This window comes from Neopsephotus bourkii, unplaced genomic scaffold (assembly GCF_033783945.1).
Source record: "Neopsephotus bourkii isolate Nb327-2 ecotype Australia unplaced genomic scaffold, CSIRO-AGI_Nbou_v1 NB_1637, whole genome shotgun sequence".
NCBI classification, from domain to species: domain Eukaryota; kingdom Metazoa; phylum Chordata; class Aves; order Psittaciformes; family Psittacidae; genus Neopsephotus; species Neopsephotus bourkii.
Window position 1 is genome coordinate 12426266 of NW_026902112.1, and position 12427 is coordinate 12438692.

Consider the following 12427-nt stretch of genomic DNA (forward strand, 5'->3'; position numbering starts at 1 on the left):
CCTCAACTGTCTGCCATTAAAAACAAGAGTTGAGAGCCTCATCCTGCAGGATGTCAAACAAGCACCAGCCAGAGCCGGGAGCAAAAAGCTGGTGGATAAGAGAGGGATCCCTGCATCCACGCTGCTGGTACAGGAGTTGGAATACAGAAGGAAGAGGCACATCCTGTGGGATGAGTCAAAGCATCCTTAAAGGTTGATATTTTCACTTAAAACTGCTGATAAAAAGGTCATATCCTGATCATAGCTTGGGAATAACCCCATCTCCAGTTTGGAGGAAGCAGATAAAGGCTGCCCTAGCGAATGGGACAGCGCATGGCCAAAGAGCACAATAGGAACTGGTATCATCCCAACGTAGGCAACAAGACCTGGTTATATTGACAACCCCCTCTACCAAATAAGCCCCAGAAAGCCAATTCAGGAGAGACATTCGCCTGTAGACAACAGATCTCCAACACACCCTCACTGCAATGACAGAAGAGGAGTCCAATATGTAATCTCCAAATCAAACCCTCTGGCTCAGATGCCAAAAGAAAGTGGTTGGGAAATTACATCCATGGAAATTCCACCCACATCTTAATTACAGGCTGGCCTCCCCCTGCTTCTTGCATCCACAAAGGTGGGTTGTAGCTCAGGAGCTCTCCAGTATGAGGGCAGAGCCCAGCAACAACCCCAATGGGACTCCTACATATAAACAGGGCAATTTAAAGTTCAGGCTTCAAAAGGAATTCTGATTATGGGAAATCATTGGAAAGTGTATGAAAATACATGTTTGAAGAAAGAAATATAAAAAACAGGATACAAGAAACCCAGAGAGAGGCCTTGGACAAGGGCCTGTAGGGACAGACCAAGGGGAATGGCTTGAACCTGCCAGAGGGGAGACTGAGATGAGCTCTTAGGCAAAAGCTCTTCCCTGTGAGGGTGCTGAGGCGCTGGCACAGGGTGCCCAGAGAAGCTGTGGCTGCCCCATCCCTGGCAGTGCTCAAGGCCAGGTTGGACACAGGGGCTTGGAGCACCCTGCTCCAGTGGAAGGGGTCCCTGCCCATGGCAGGGGTTGGAACTGGATGAGCTTTAAGCTTCCTTCCAACATAAACCATTCAGTGATGCCATGAAATCACAAAGTTAACTTCAGGTTGTATTTAAACAGGGTGTATCTCTAAGCAACAGTGACACCAGTGGCCTGAGGACCAGTGACATCAGCAGCCTGATGATCTTTGTTGGATCAGCTTTCCAGAGAATGCTATGGTTTGGAAGGGACCTTAAAGCTCCTCCAGTTCCAGTCCCCTCCCCGGGCAGGAACACCTTCCACTAGAGCAGGTTGCTCCAAGCCCCATCCAACCTGGCCAAGCTTGAATATCCTTCCCTGGATAGGCAGAGCAGCAACTGCTGTCTTTTATCTCTCTTGTGCCAGATCCCTGATTCAGACCCAAACTGTTTTGCCTACACCAGACAACACAATCTCATCTGCACCCTCTATGGATAAATACACGTGTGAGGCCTGAAATCTGCAGGTGCTGGATGAAGCAGATCCTGTGCAGAAGTCAGTTCAACGAAGGGAAGATCAGTGGCTTCATCAGGTTCATGTCCACGATCAAAGCACAGACACATTACCTGAGTGGAGTCACAACTCCTCCCAGCAAAGTAATTACCTCCAAGTTCTGCTTCCCTTCAAAAAGAGCCTAAAAAGTTAAATGGGAAGAAAGAAGTAGAAGAAGAAAAGAAGATTTCCTTAATATTAATGGCACATTAATATTAAGTACGATGTGGTCAAGAAGCCCAACATCTAAAGGCTGTTTCCTCAACATTCATTTGGCTTCAGTGAGCAACAGAACATGTTCTATTCCTCTGTTTTGGTCAGGCACTTGAGCTCCTCCTGTGCACATGTTCCATCCCAGCTTAAAATACCTGGGTGAGTAGAGCATGACTGCATTAGAAATGCTTCACTGCTCTCTGATCCCATCAGAACAACTTCCATTTAGGACATTCCCCAATTGCTGAGTGCTTACTAAATGTTCACCTTGATCAAAGGAGTATTTTGGGGTTAAGCTGATAATAGCTGCAGGTGTTAACACTCCTCATGGGAGCAGCACAAATGATCCCAAGAGAACTGCTATCACTTTGCCACTTCCCATTATCCCTCTAAGGATCACTGATCCTTAACTGAAACCACAGTGAATGCCACAGAGGGAAATGCCTCTCTGAATACAAAGCATCAGGAAACACCACTTTGAAACCGAGTCTCAGCAGTGCCTGGAAGAGCTGAGATCAAAGAGGTCCAGGTGGGTTCAAAAAGGGAATCAAGAGGCAAGAGATGGACAAGCCTTTGTGTTAACACACTTGGGAAAGGCAGGAATTCAGTATGTGCTTGGGCCACGTATCCCAAGAGCCTGTTTAACAGGACAAACAGGAAAACAGCAAAGCTGGAAAGGAAGCAGCTGACCCAGCTTCTTGCAGCAACACTCAGTGCATGAAGCATTGCACGCTCCTCCCCAGGCTTCCTCCCATCCTCAGCCCTGACACACGTGCTGTTTGCATCCCAGAGTGGGATCTTGGGAATGCAGCACTGCTGGATGCTCACTCACCACACTGCCATGAGGGCCCAGTGGATCCAGGCTCCAGCATGATCACATCCCTCCATGGAATCACAAGCCTGGCTCCAGTGCCTAAAGGGGCTACAAGAAACCTGGAGAGGGGCAGCATTTTCAATTCACCATCTAAGGCATCAGTGTCCATTCTCCCACTGGCACAGAGAAGCACAGGGAAAAGAAGGATTTGCAGCACTTAGGAAGTGAGGAGGAGCAGTCTCACACATGCACACGCACATATAGGCACTTCCTTTTGCTTTTAGTGCTTATAAGAACCAAACCAAGACACATTTTTACAGCAGCTACAGCAGTTTGCAAAGAAAAAGAGTCACTTCCAAACCTACATCCCACTTTTTCCATAAACGTCCTTATTTGTCACCTTTACTTTGAGCAAAACCAGGAGCACAACTTGATTTCTGCTCTGTCTGCATATTTTCAGCCCTATGCTGCTTAAAAGCAAACATCTTTTCAGGATGGGAACATTACCTTCAATCATGGAATAAGGATTTGGAACACATTCCCAAAAAAACACAGGCTTTTGGCAGCTGCAATGGGATGCTCCTGGGGAGCAGAAGATTTGGATCCATTCTGTACATTCTTAACCTATGTGCAGCTTCCCTTGGTTGGGCACAGTCTGACTGACAGCTTCCACAAAGCAGAGATGTTTGCCCAGAGAAGTGAGCTCCTATTGGTGCTGGAGCCTTCCCAAGGGAGCAGCTTTGGTGCTGTGACCTCCTCAGTGGCACACACAGCTGAGCAAACTCCACGGAGCAGCACAAATCCAGGTGTAAACATGGAGCTACATGGAGCACAAGGATCAGGTTTAACCTCAGGTGTGTTCCTGGATCATCCAGACAGCTCCTATCTCTGTAAGCAGCAGGAAAACTCCATTTCCTCATACACAAAATGCTGTTGCAAACCCAAATTGCTCTGTCTACAGCAGAACTGCTCATATCAGACTCTCAGCAAGCACCAAGCCCTTTATAAAGGAGCTTTACAGCGTAAAGATTCATTCAATGGTGTGTAGTGATCATGCCATACTAGAGAAAGGTTCCCCCAAGTACTTTGTGAGGCTTGAGTCCTCAATTCATCCACAATAAGCAGTGGGCAGGTCTTGGGATGCTGAAGAGCTGCATTCCCCACCCCACCCATCACCATCCTAAGGAGGAAAAGCCTTGTTGCCCCCACATCACTGTCACAGCTGGATCTGGCCACATGTTGTGTCCAGCACATCTGGTCTGAGACATCACAGATGAGCAACGACAGTGCAAATGTGCCCAAGACTCCCAACCATAAGTGCTGCCTTCACACACTGCATGACAGCTTCCAACAGAGTGTCTGGAGGTGCCTCTCCAGGCACCAAAGGGTTTGAAGACATCCTTAAACAGAGGAAGATTCACCCCCAAAGCCAAAGAACTCCTTGAATGCTGGACCATCAACTCAGCTGCACAAGTGTACGTCTTAATTCTCCTTTCCCTGCCTGCCTCCTAAATCCAGATCCAAAATTCTCCTCCCAGCATCTCCCCACCCCTCCAAACCCTCTAAATACACACACGAAAAGGAAACTCTCTTCCTTCTCCTCCTACAGAAAGCTTTTCCCTTTCCTGATTCTTCTTCCCCATTCTTCTTTCCATCCATCTAAACACAGCAACATCACAACACAGCTCTTTGTCTGAACACAAACTGTCTGTGACAATGTCCCCACTGAACAGCAGAACCAGGAACATTGCAGAAACGTGGCACACACACATAGGTGCAGCTCCTTGAGCCCCTGATTTCAGCTCTGACCATTGCCAAGTACAGACAGCAGGATACAGCCACAAACTAAAACCCAGTGGATCTGATTTTCCTCTAATTGCTATTTTAGGCAAATCACTACATGCCTGCAGCCATGGCACTGAGAAATGGGTGCATTAGGTAAGTTCATAGCTTCTAGAAGAGCACCTCATGGCATGGACAAGCTTTTGCCCCATGCAATAGATACTAATCTTACAGATGTATTACTGCCCCTGCCATTTTCTTCCTTCCTGTCTGATGTCTTCAAATCCAGCAAAACCACACTGAAACCAAGAAGCAGCTTTCAAATGGCTTTATTTGGAGATGTCAAAGCACAACACATCTCCTGGGTAAGACAGAAGCCTTACACCAGCCAAACATCACCTCAGTGTTTGCTCCAGGACCACCAACAGCAGATATACACCTCCTGGAGGACTCCAGAACTCATTTCCAAACCCAAAAGCTTCCCTTGGAATTGCTTCACCAGCACACACAGCAAACACCATAATCCCTTGGGATGGCTGGTCCTACCTTCCTTGGTGGAGGCCTGCATCCTGGTGGCTGGCAGCCTGCAGAGCCTGTGCTTGGTGACGTGCACCAGGCCCCTGGGTGAGGAACGCTTTGATGTCACAGAAGGTTTGCCCTTCAAGGAGTTCTTCTTCCTGAGGTGGAAGTGGCTCCTCAGAGGCGTGGCGGGTGAGAAGCTGCTCTTCTTATCTGTTGGGAAGCTGCGAAGGGAACACCACAGAGTCAGAAGAGGGTAAAGAGGTGACCAAAACCCATCCCCATTCTTGCAAAGCAGAGATGAAGAATAGGGGATCTGGCAGCACAACTCTACCAATCCCTTCTGCTTTCTGCTCAAGAGATGTAGGAGAGAGGATAGAACCATTGAATGGTTTCGACTGGAAAAGCCCTTTAAGCTCATCCAGTCCAACCATTCCCCAGCACTGCCAAGGCCACCACTAACCCATGGCACTGAGGCCTCGTCTCCACCGGGTGTGAACACTTGCAGGGACGGTGACTGCAGCCCTGCCCTGGGCAGCCTGTTCCAATGCCTGAGCACCCTCTGGGGCAGGAATTGGTCCTCAGCTCCATCTAAACCTGCCCTGGTGCAGCTTGAGGCCGGTTCCTCTTGTCCCATCCCTTGTTCCTTGGGAGCAGAGCCCAGCCCCTCCTGGCTCCATCCTCCTCTCAGGCACTTGTAGGGAGCCATCAGGTCCCCCCTGAGCCTTCTATTCTCCAGCCTGAACCCCCCAGGTCTCTCAGCCCTTCCCCATCACACTTGTGCTCAAGACCCTGCACCAGCTCCAGCCCTTCTCTGGCCCCACTCCAGCACCTCAATGTCTCTCTTGTAGTGAGGGGCCCAGCACTGAACACAGGATTCAACGTGCGGCCTCAACAGTGCCATGGTCCTGCTGGACTTGAGCAAGATGAGGAGATGTCTCACCTCAACTGCCAAAACATCCCAAACAATCCCAGCCTGTACAGACACCTTGCTCCAGAGTGACCCTCCCAGCACATTCCACTCATAGACACATCCCCAAGCAAACCAGGAGGGCAAGAGAAGGGTGGAAGCTTATGGTGAAGCAACAAGCAGAGGACCTAGGAAACAGCAGAACTGAGGCACCAGATCCTCAATTGGTGCCATGTCACCAGCTCACTGTTTTAAACAGAATCATTACTAAGGCCACAGTCCAGTTTTCAAGAGCTCAGGACTGGTTTTACAGCAGCAAGAAAGGAGCCAAACCACGTGTCCACAAGTATGAGGGTATCTGTGAGTTCAGTTGGAGAGTAAAGGTCACACAGTTGCCACCAACCCTCACCCCATCCCATTTATTATAGAACGGTTTGGGTTGGAAAGGACAGTAAGATCATCCAGCTCCAACCCCTGCCACAGGCAGGGACCCCTTCCACTAGAGCAGGGTGCTCCAAGGCCCTGTGTCCAACCTGGCCTTGAGCACTGCCAGCGATGGGGCAGCCACAGCTTCTCTGGGCACCCTGTGCCAGCGCCTCAGCACCCTCACAGGGAAGAGCTTCTTCCTTATCTCCAACCTGAGCTTCCCCTGTTTCAGTCTGAACCCATCACCTCTTGTCCTATCACTGCAGTCCCTATGAAGAGTCCCTCTGCAGCATCCTTGTAGCCCCCTTCAGACACTGGAAGCTGCTCTGAGGTCTCCACGCAGCTTCTCTTCTCCAAGCTGAACAGCCCCAGTGTTATCAGTCTGGCTCCATACAGGAGGTGCTGCAGCCCCTGATCGTCCTCGTGGCCTCCACGGGACTTGCTCCAACAGCTCCATGTCCTTCTTATATTGGGGACACCAGAATGCACCCAGTGCTGCAAGTGGGGCCTCATGAGAGCAGAGTAGTGGGGCAGCATCCTCTCCTTTTGCCTCTCCTGCAGCACAGGCTGGGATTGCTTCCAGCCCTGCTGAGAAAAGTAGCACAAACTCAGCTACCTCACCAGGAGCACAGTGAAAGGAAGCCCTCACAGCACTTGCACAACACACTGGCTTTCAGAGACAGTTCGGTCTCAATCCCTTTATCTGCTTCCCTTTGACTCCCAGCCCAGCGCAAACCCTTTTTGCAGATATCTCAGCCTGCACACCTTTTCCTTCCTTCAAGCTTCATTTATAACCCCCCCATTGTACTCTGTTCCTATCAGACACAGCCAGGGGGGAGAATTTGCTCCATAAGACCCTAGGAGTTATCTGCTGCTCTGGTACAGGACACTCTCCTGAGGTGGCTACAACAGCCACAGATGTCACTGACTTGACAAGGATAAGGAAGAGCAAGAGCCTGCAGGGAGGATGCTTTGGGTTACAGGTGGCCAGCACAAAGGGATGGCAGCTAAAGGGAGGAGAGTACCCGCAGAGCATCATGGACAGAGCTCATCTCCTATCCACACTTCATCCCAAGGTCTGTGCAATGGTTTACAGGGACAGACAATACATGGTAAAGTGTTAGTGTGATGGATTATGGGTTGGGGCAATCCCCAGCACAAACACTGCCTGGATGGAGCATCCCTGTGGAGAAGGACCTGGGGTGTAGGTCAATGGGAAGCTCCCCATGTCCCAGCTTCAGTGAGGCTTGAGCCCAGAACGCCCCCATGTGCTGGGCTGCACCCCCAGAGCGTGAGCAGCAGCTCAGGGAGGGGATCCTGCCCCTCTGCTGTGTGAAGGGAAGACCTTAGAGCAGCTCCAGTGCCTAAAGGGGCTGCAGGAAACCTGGAGAGGGGCTTGGGACAAGGGCCTGTAGGGACAGACCAAGGGGAATGGCTTGAACCTGCCCAAGGGGAGACTGAGATGAGCTCTTAGGCAGAAGCTCTTCCCTGTGAGGGTGCTGAGGCGCTGGCACAGGGTGCCCAGAGAAGCTGTGGCTGCCCCATCCCTGGCAGTGCTCAAGGCCAGGTTGGACACAGGGGCTTGGAGAAAGCTGCTCCAGTGAAAGGGGTCTCTGCCCATGGGAGGGGTTGGAACTAGAGGAGCTTTAAGGTCCCTTCATCCCAAACCATTCTAATTCTGGGATTCAAGCCACTTCTCCTCTTTTCCCCAGGCCCCAACACAAGTGGTTATCAAACAGCCATTTCCTTCCCTTTGAACATGAGTATGTTATTCAGGTCATAGAGAAGCCTCCCAAGTGCTGCAGCGAAGAACAGGAGTGGGAGACGAGAAGAAATCCCAGCTCTTGTTTCAAAGCTTGAAGCAGAAACTGCAAAAGCAATTAAAACCTGAGAGCTTCCAAGCTTGGAAAATAGGATGGCTCCAGACACAATAAAGCACTTGGAAAGAGGAAGGAAACATTCCCTCTAGTAGACAGAAATCCTCATTGGAATTTCACCTGTAGCCATTTACATGAAGCCAGAGGACACAAAATACAACCATCACCACCAACAAGCACCAACTTACCCCAAGCTGCCTTTTCTCTTGATGATTTTGGTCCGACTCTTTACTTTGTAACTGGACAACGTGGTGTCACCAAAGGAGGACTTCACCCCACCAAGTCCAACAGATGCAGCACTCAGAGGTGGGGGGACAGCACTGGCTAGAGGCAGGTTGGGGGCTGGAGGCTTCTGCTGATCCTCTGATCGCCACCTGAATGCTGATTTGGAGGTGGAGGGTGAGGTCTGCAAGCTGGTGGCTTTCCACTTGTATTTGCTGGGAGAGACCCCCAGCTTGGCCTGAAGTCCTGATTTCTTCACCTTTGCTCCCAAGTCTGCTTTGGGTGACACTTTAGCACCTCTGTCTGCTCCACCAGTGACCCTCTTAGCACCTTCTGAAGCTCTAGGGCTCACCCACCTCTTCACAGCACGAGAGCATTTACCAGGGTTTGCAACCCACGTGTAATTGGCTTTCCTGAACTTTGGAGCTTTGCTGGAGATGGGGGTTGAGGCAGCTCTTAGGTGACCAACAGCTTTGGGGACTGTGGAAAACCTGCCCTTCACTGGAGTCATCCCAACCACTGAAGTCACAGCAGGTCTGGAGCAAGGCTCACTGCTTCCCAGGAGCTTTGTCTTTCTGGTAGCATCCCTGTCTTGCTCACAACCGGACTGCCCTGGAGCTGGTGGTTCTGTCTTCTTCCACACCAAGCACTGAGCTGGGTCACGGTCTGGCAACACTGGAAGCTGCTGAGGTTCTGATTTCAGAGTCACAGCGCTTTCACTGGTGTTTCCAGAGGAAACTGGGGAGCTCCCCACCATGTCACCAGCTGTAAGCACTGTTCTGGGCTCATCTGCCTCACTCACATAGGCTGAACTCACAAACCTGTGAGATGAAGTGAAGGAAACAGAGAGAGAAGGCCTCCTCCCTTCAGTTTGGCTCACAGATGGAGATTCTGGCACCCATTTCCTGTCACCTGAAGCTGTGACCATCGTTTCCAGCTTGCAGCAAGAACCAACATCAGGGAAAGATTTGGACTCTCCAAACTGCGCAGCCCTGTGGGGCAGCTGGATCCCCACAACTATGTTACCATCAGTGGTTAGGTCCACATGTCTCTCTGGAGATGATTCTGGTGGCTCAGAGGCCTGGTTGCCCCCATAGCCTCCAAAAGCCTGAGATGTGCTGGCACTTCCACGACTCCCAACATCACACGTTGCTCCTGGTGGCCGGTTCACAAGGGAATACTTTTTCCTCCAGGAATGACCTTGGTGCTGCTGGAAATCCCTTGCTGGAGCTTGCTGGGGGTACCTGGCCAAAAATGCCCCCCTCCTGCTGAAGGGAGGCTGCCGGGAGGGGTTCCACCTCGGTGGTTGGGATGGCAGCGGCGCATCCCCATGTGTGTTCTTGTGGTCATTGATGAGACCTAAAGAGAAGAAGACAATGCCTGTTCATTCCCAATCCTATGGGAGTTTGACAGCACCAATTCCAACACACTGGGGATCTGTTCATCCCCAATCCCATAGGAGTCTGACAGCATCAATCCCCAAACACTGGGAATCTATTCATCCCCAAACCCATGGGAGTCTAACAGCATCACAGCCCTGTTTTTCCTCATGCTGCAATGAGGATCACTCCACACAAACCTCATTTCAGATAACTGTTGGAAGGAAAAACTCCCTTCATCCTCATGGAAGTCAGTAACGAAAGTGATCTCACAGGGGTTTGGCCCAAGCTCAATGCAGGTCTGGACTCCAGACACACCAACAGACCCGTCACACACCTCACTTGTGCTCTCAGCCGCATTTTGCCCCTTTCTGCTCTTTTCCAGGTGCCAGATGGATGTTTGAATTATTGGGTTTGGAGCCTGATCTACAAAAATGATGATTTTGGTTCCAGAAGTATCTTCAGAGCAGGATTTGAGGGCGAGGCATGTGGCCCAGAACAGGCACCACCAGCAACAACCACAAAGCACAGAACCATAGAATCAACCAGGGTGGAAAGGCCCTTTAAGCTCACCCAGTCCAACCATTCGCCAGCACTGCCAAGGCCACCACTAACCCATGGCACTGAGGCCTCGTCTCCACACTGTGTGAACACTTGCAGGGACGGTGCCTGCAGCCCTGCCCTGGGCAGCCTGTTCCAATGCCTGAGCACCCTCTGGGGCAGGAATTGTTCCTCAGCTCCATCTAAACCTGCCCTGGTGCAGCTTGAGGCCGGTTCCTCTTGTCCCATCCCTTGTTCCTTGGGAGCAGAGCCCAGCCCCTCCTGGCTCCATCCTCCTCTCAGGCACTTGTAGGGAGCCATCAGGTCCCCCCTGAGCCTTCTCCAGACTGAACCCCCCAGGTCCCTCAGTAATTCCCCATCACACTTGTGCCCCAGGCCCTGCACCAGCTTCTTATATCCTCTTCAAAGCTACAACAAGGAGGCTTTGAGGTGGCCTTGGCTTCACTGTTGAGTCACTGCACACCCTCTGCCAAGCCACCACCCAGCGCTTTGGGCTCCTAAGGACGCCTTCTGGATAATAGATATGTGTCAGTTAGGGAGGGACTGCACTTGTTGAGCCTTGGTGTTGAGAAAACCCTTCCAATAAAAGGGAATGTCAAAGGGGGGTTGAGCCTTGTGTTTTAGGCACGTGTCAGCGTAGAAAAGCTATTCCTACACAAGGTGGCACAGAGCTGCCAGTGGAACAGCAGCGTCAGCAGATCCCTCCTGGAAGAGCCTTAAGGACCCTGTTTTCCTTCCTCTCCTCCCACCACAGAGGAGCTCCAGGCCAGGGGCAGATCCCCTGCAAGGCCTGAGTGGAATCTGTGGCCTTACTAATGAGGAAAAATTACCTTGAAGTCTATAAATAGAATGAGTTCATGCTAAGAATAAGAGCTGATGCTCAGCAGAGCTGGGAAAGGGCACATAAATATATATCTACATCTAAATCCCCCCCATGTTCCTCTGCCATGCCCAGGAGCCTCAGCCTGGAGAGGAGAAGCTGCGTGGAGACCTCAGAGCAGCTCCAGTGTCTGAAGGGGGCTACAAGGATGCTGGAGAGGGACTCTTCATCAGGGACTGGAGTGATAGGACAAGGGGTGATGGGTTCAAACTGAAACAGGGGAGATTTAGGTTGGATGTAAGGAAGTCCTTCCCTGTGAGGGTGCTGAGGCGCTGGCACAAGGTGCCCAGATAAGCTGTGGCTGCCCCATCCCTGGCAGTGCTCAAGGCCAGGTTGGACACAGGGGCTTGGAGCACCCTGCTCTAGTGGAAGGGGTCCCGGCCCGTAGCAGGGGTTGGAGCTGGACAAGCTTTAAGGTCCCTTCAATTCAAACCCTTCTATGATTCTATGACAAAAGGCAACACCCACCTCTGTGCCACCAGCCCCAAGGGTTGTGGGGCAGGGGACACCCCCAAACAGAAGGGTCACAGGCCTCGCAGGGGCCAGGAGCATGAGCACACACTCGCGGAGGGGACTCCTAAACCCCACAGCACTGTCTGGTCTCTGTTCCCTCCCTGCCTTGGGCCACTTGTGACTACTGCCAGCTCCCCACCACCTCTCCCATCCCTTGGGCCCTTCCCAGCGCTCATTCCTTCCTCTCCCCAGCACTCCCAGGATCCTCTCCTGTCCCCCCCTCAAAACCCACTCCCCAACCTCGAGGTCCTCTTCACAGCTCGCACCCCCCCCTCAGGATTCCCAGATTCCCAATCTCTTCCCCAACCCCCTCCTACCCCCAGGTCCCTCCCACAACCCTTCCTTCCCCCCCACCATCAACTCCTCAGTCCCCTTCGCAGCCCATCCCCCCCCACTGACACCTCAATTCCCCCCATCGACGCCCCGGTCCCCCCACGACCCATCCTAACCCCAGGTCCTTTCCACAACCCGTCCCTCCACTCTATCTACACCTCACCCCCCCCACAACCCGTCCATGCCCCATATCGACACCTCAGTCCCCCCCACAACCTGTTATACTCCCCCGGACCCCCCGACAACCCTTCCTTCCACCGGCTCCCCGGTCCCCTTCACAACCCGCTCCCCTCCATCGACACCTCAGTCGTGTCCCCCCCCACAGCCGGCCCATGCCCTCAGGCCCCCCCCATCCCATCCCTCCACCACATCCACACGTCAGTCCTTCGCCCCCTTCCCCAACTCGTTCTTTCCCTCCATGGACCCCTCAATCGTCCCCCCCAACCTGTCCCCAGCATCGACGC

At 52.1% G+C, this 12427-nt stretch overlaps 1 protein-coding gene across 2 annotated transcripts in view; it reads right to left on the minus strand.

Moving 5' to 3' along the window:
* The window catches only part of ZC3H3 (zinc finger CCCH-type containing 3), a 155058-nt gene that overhangs the window by 142527 nt on the left and 104 nt on the right, over positions 1-12427 (minus strand). For both annotated transcript variants that reach the window (XM_061374233.1, XM_061374232.1), the window contains exons 2-3: positions 8264-9656; positions 4890-5086 (exon numbers count right to left, since the gene is read on the minus strand). In XM_061374233.1, coding sequence (XP_061230217.1) covers positions 4890-5086; positions 8264-9656 — 1590 coding nt within the window. The remainder of the gene's footprint in view (positions 1-4889; positions 5087-8263; positions 9657-12427) is intronic.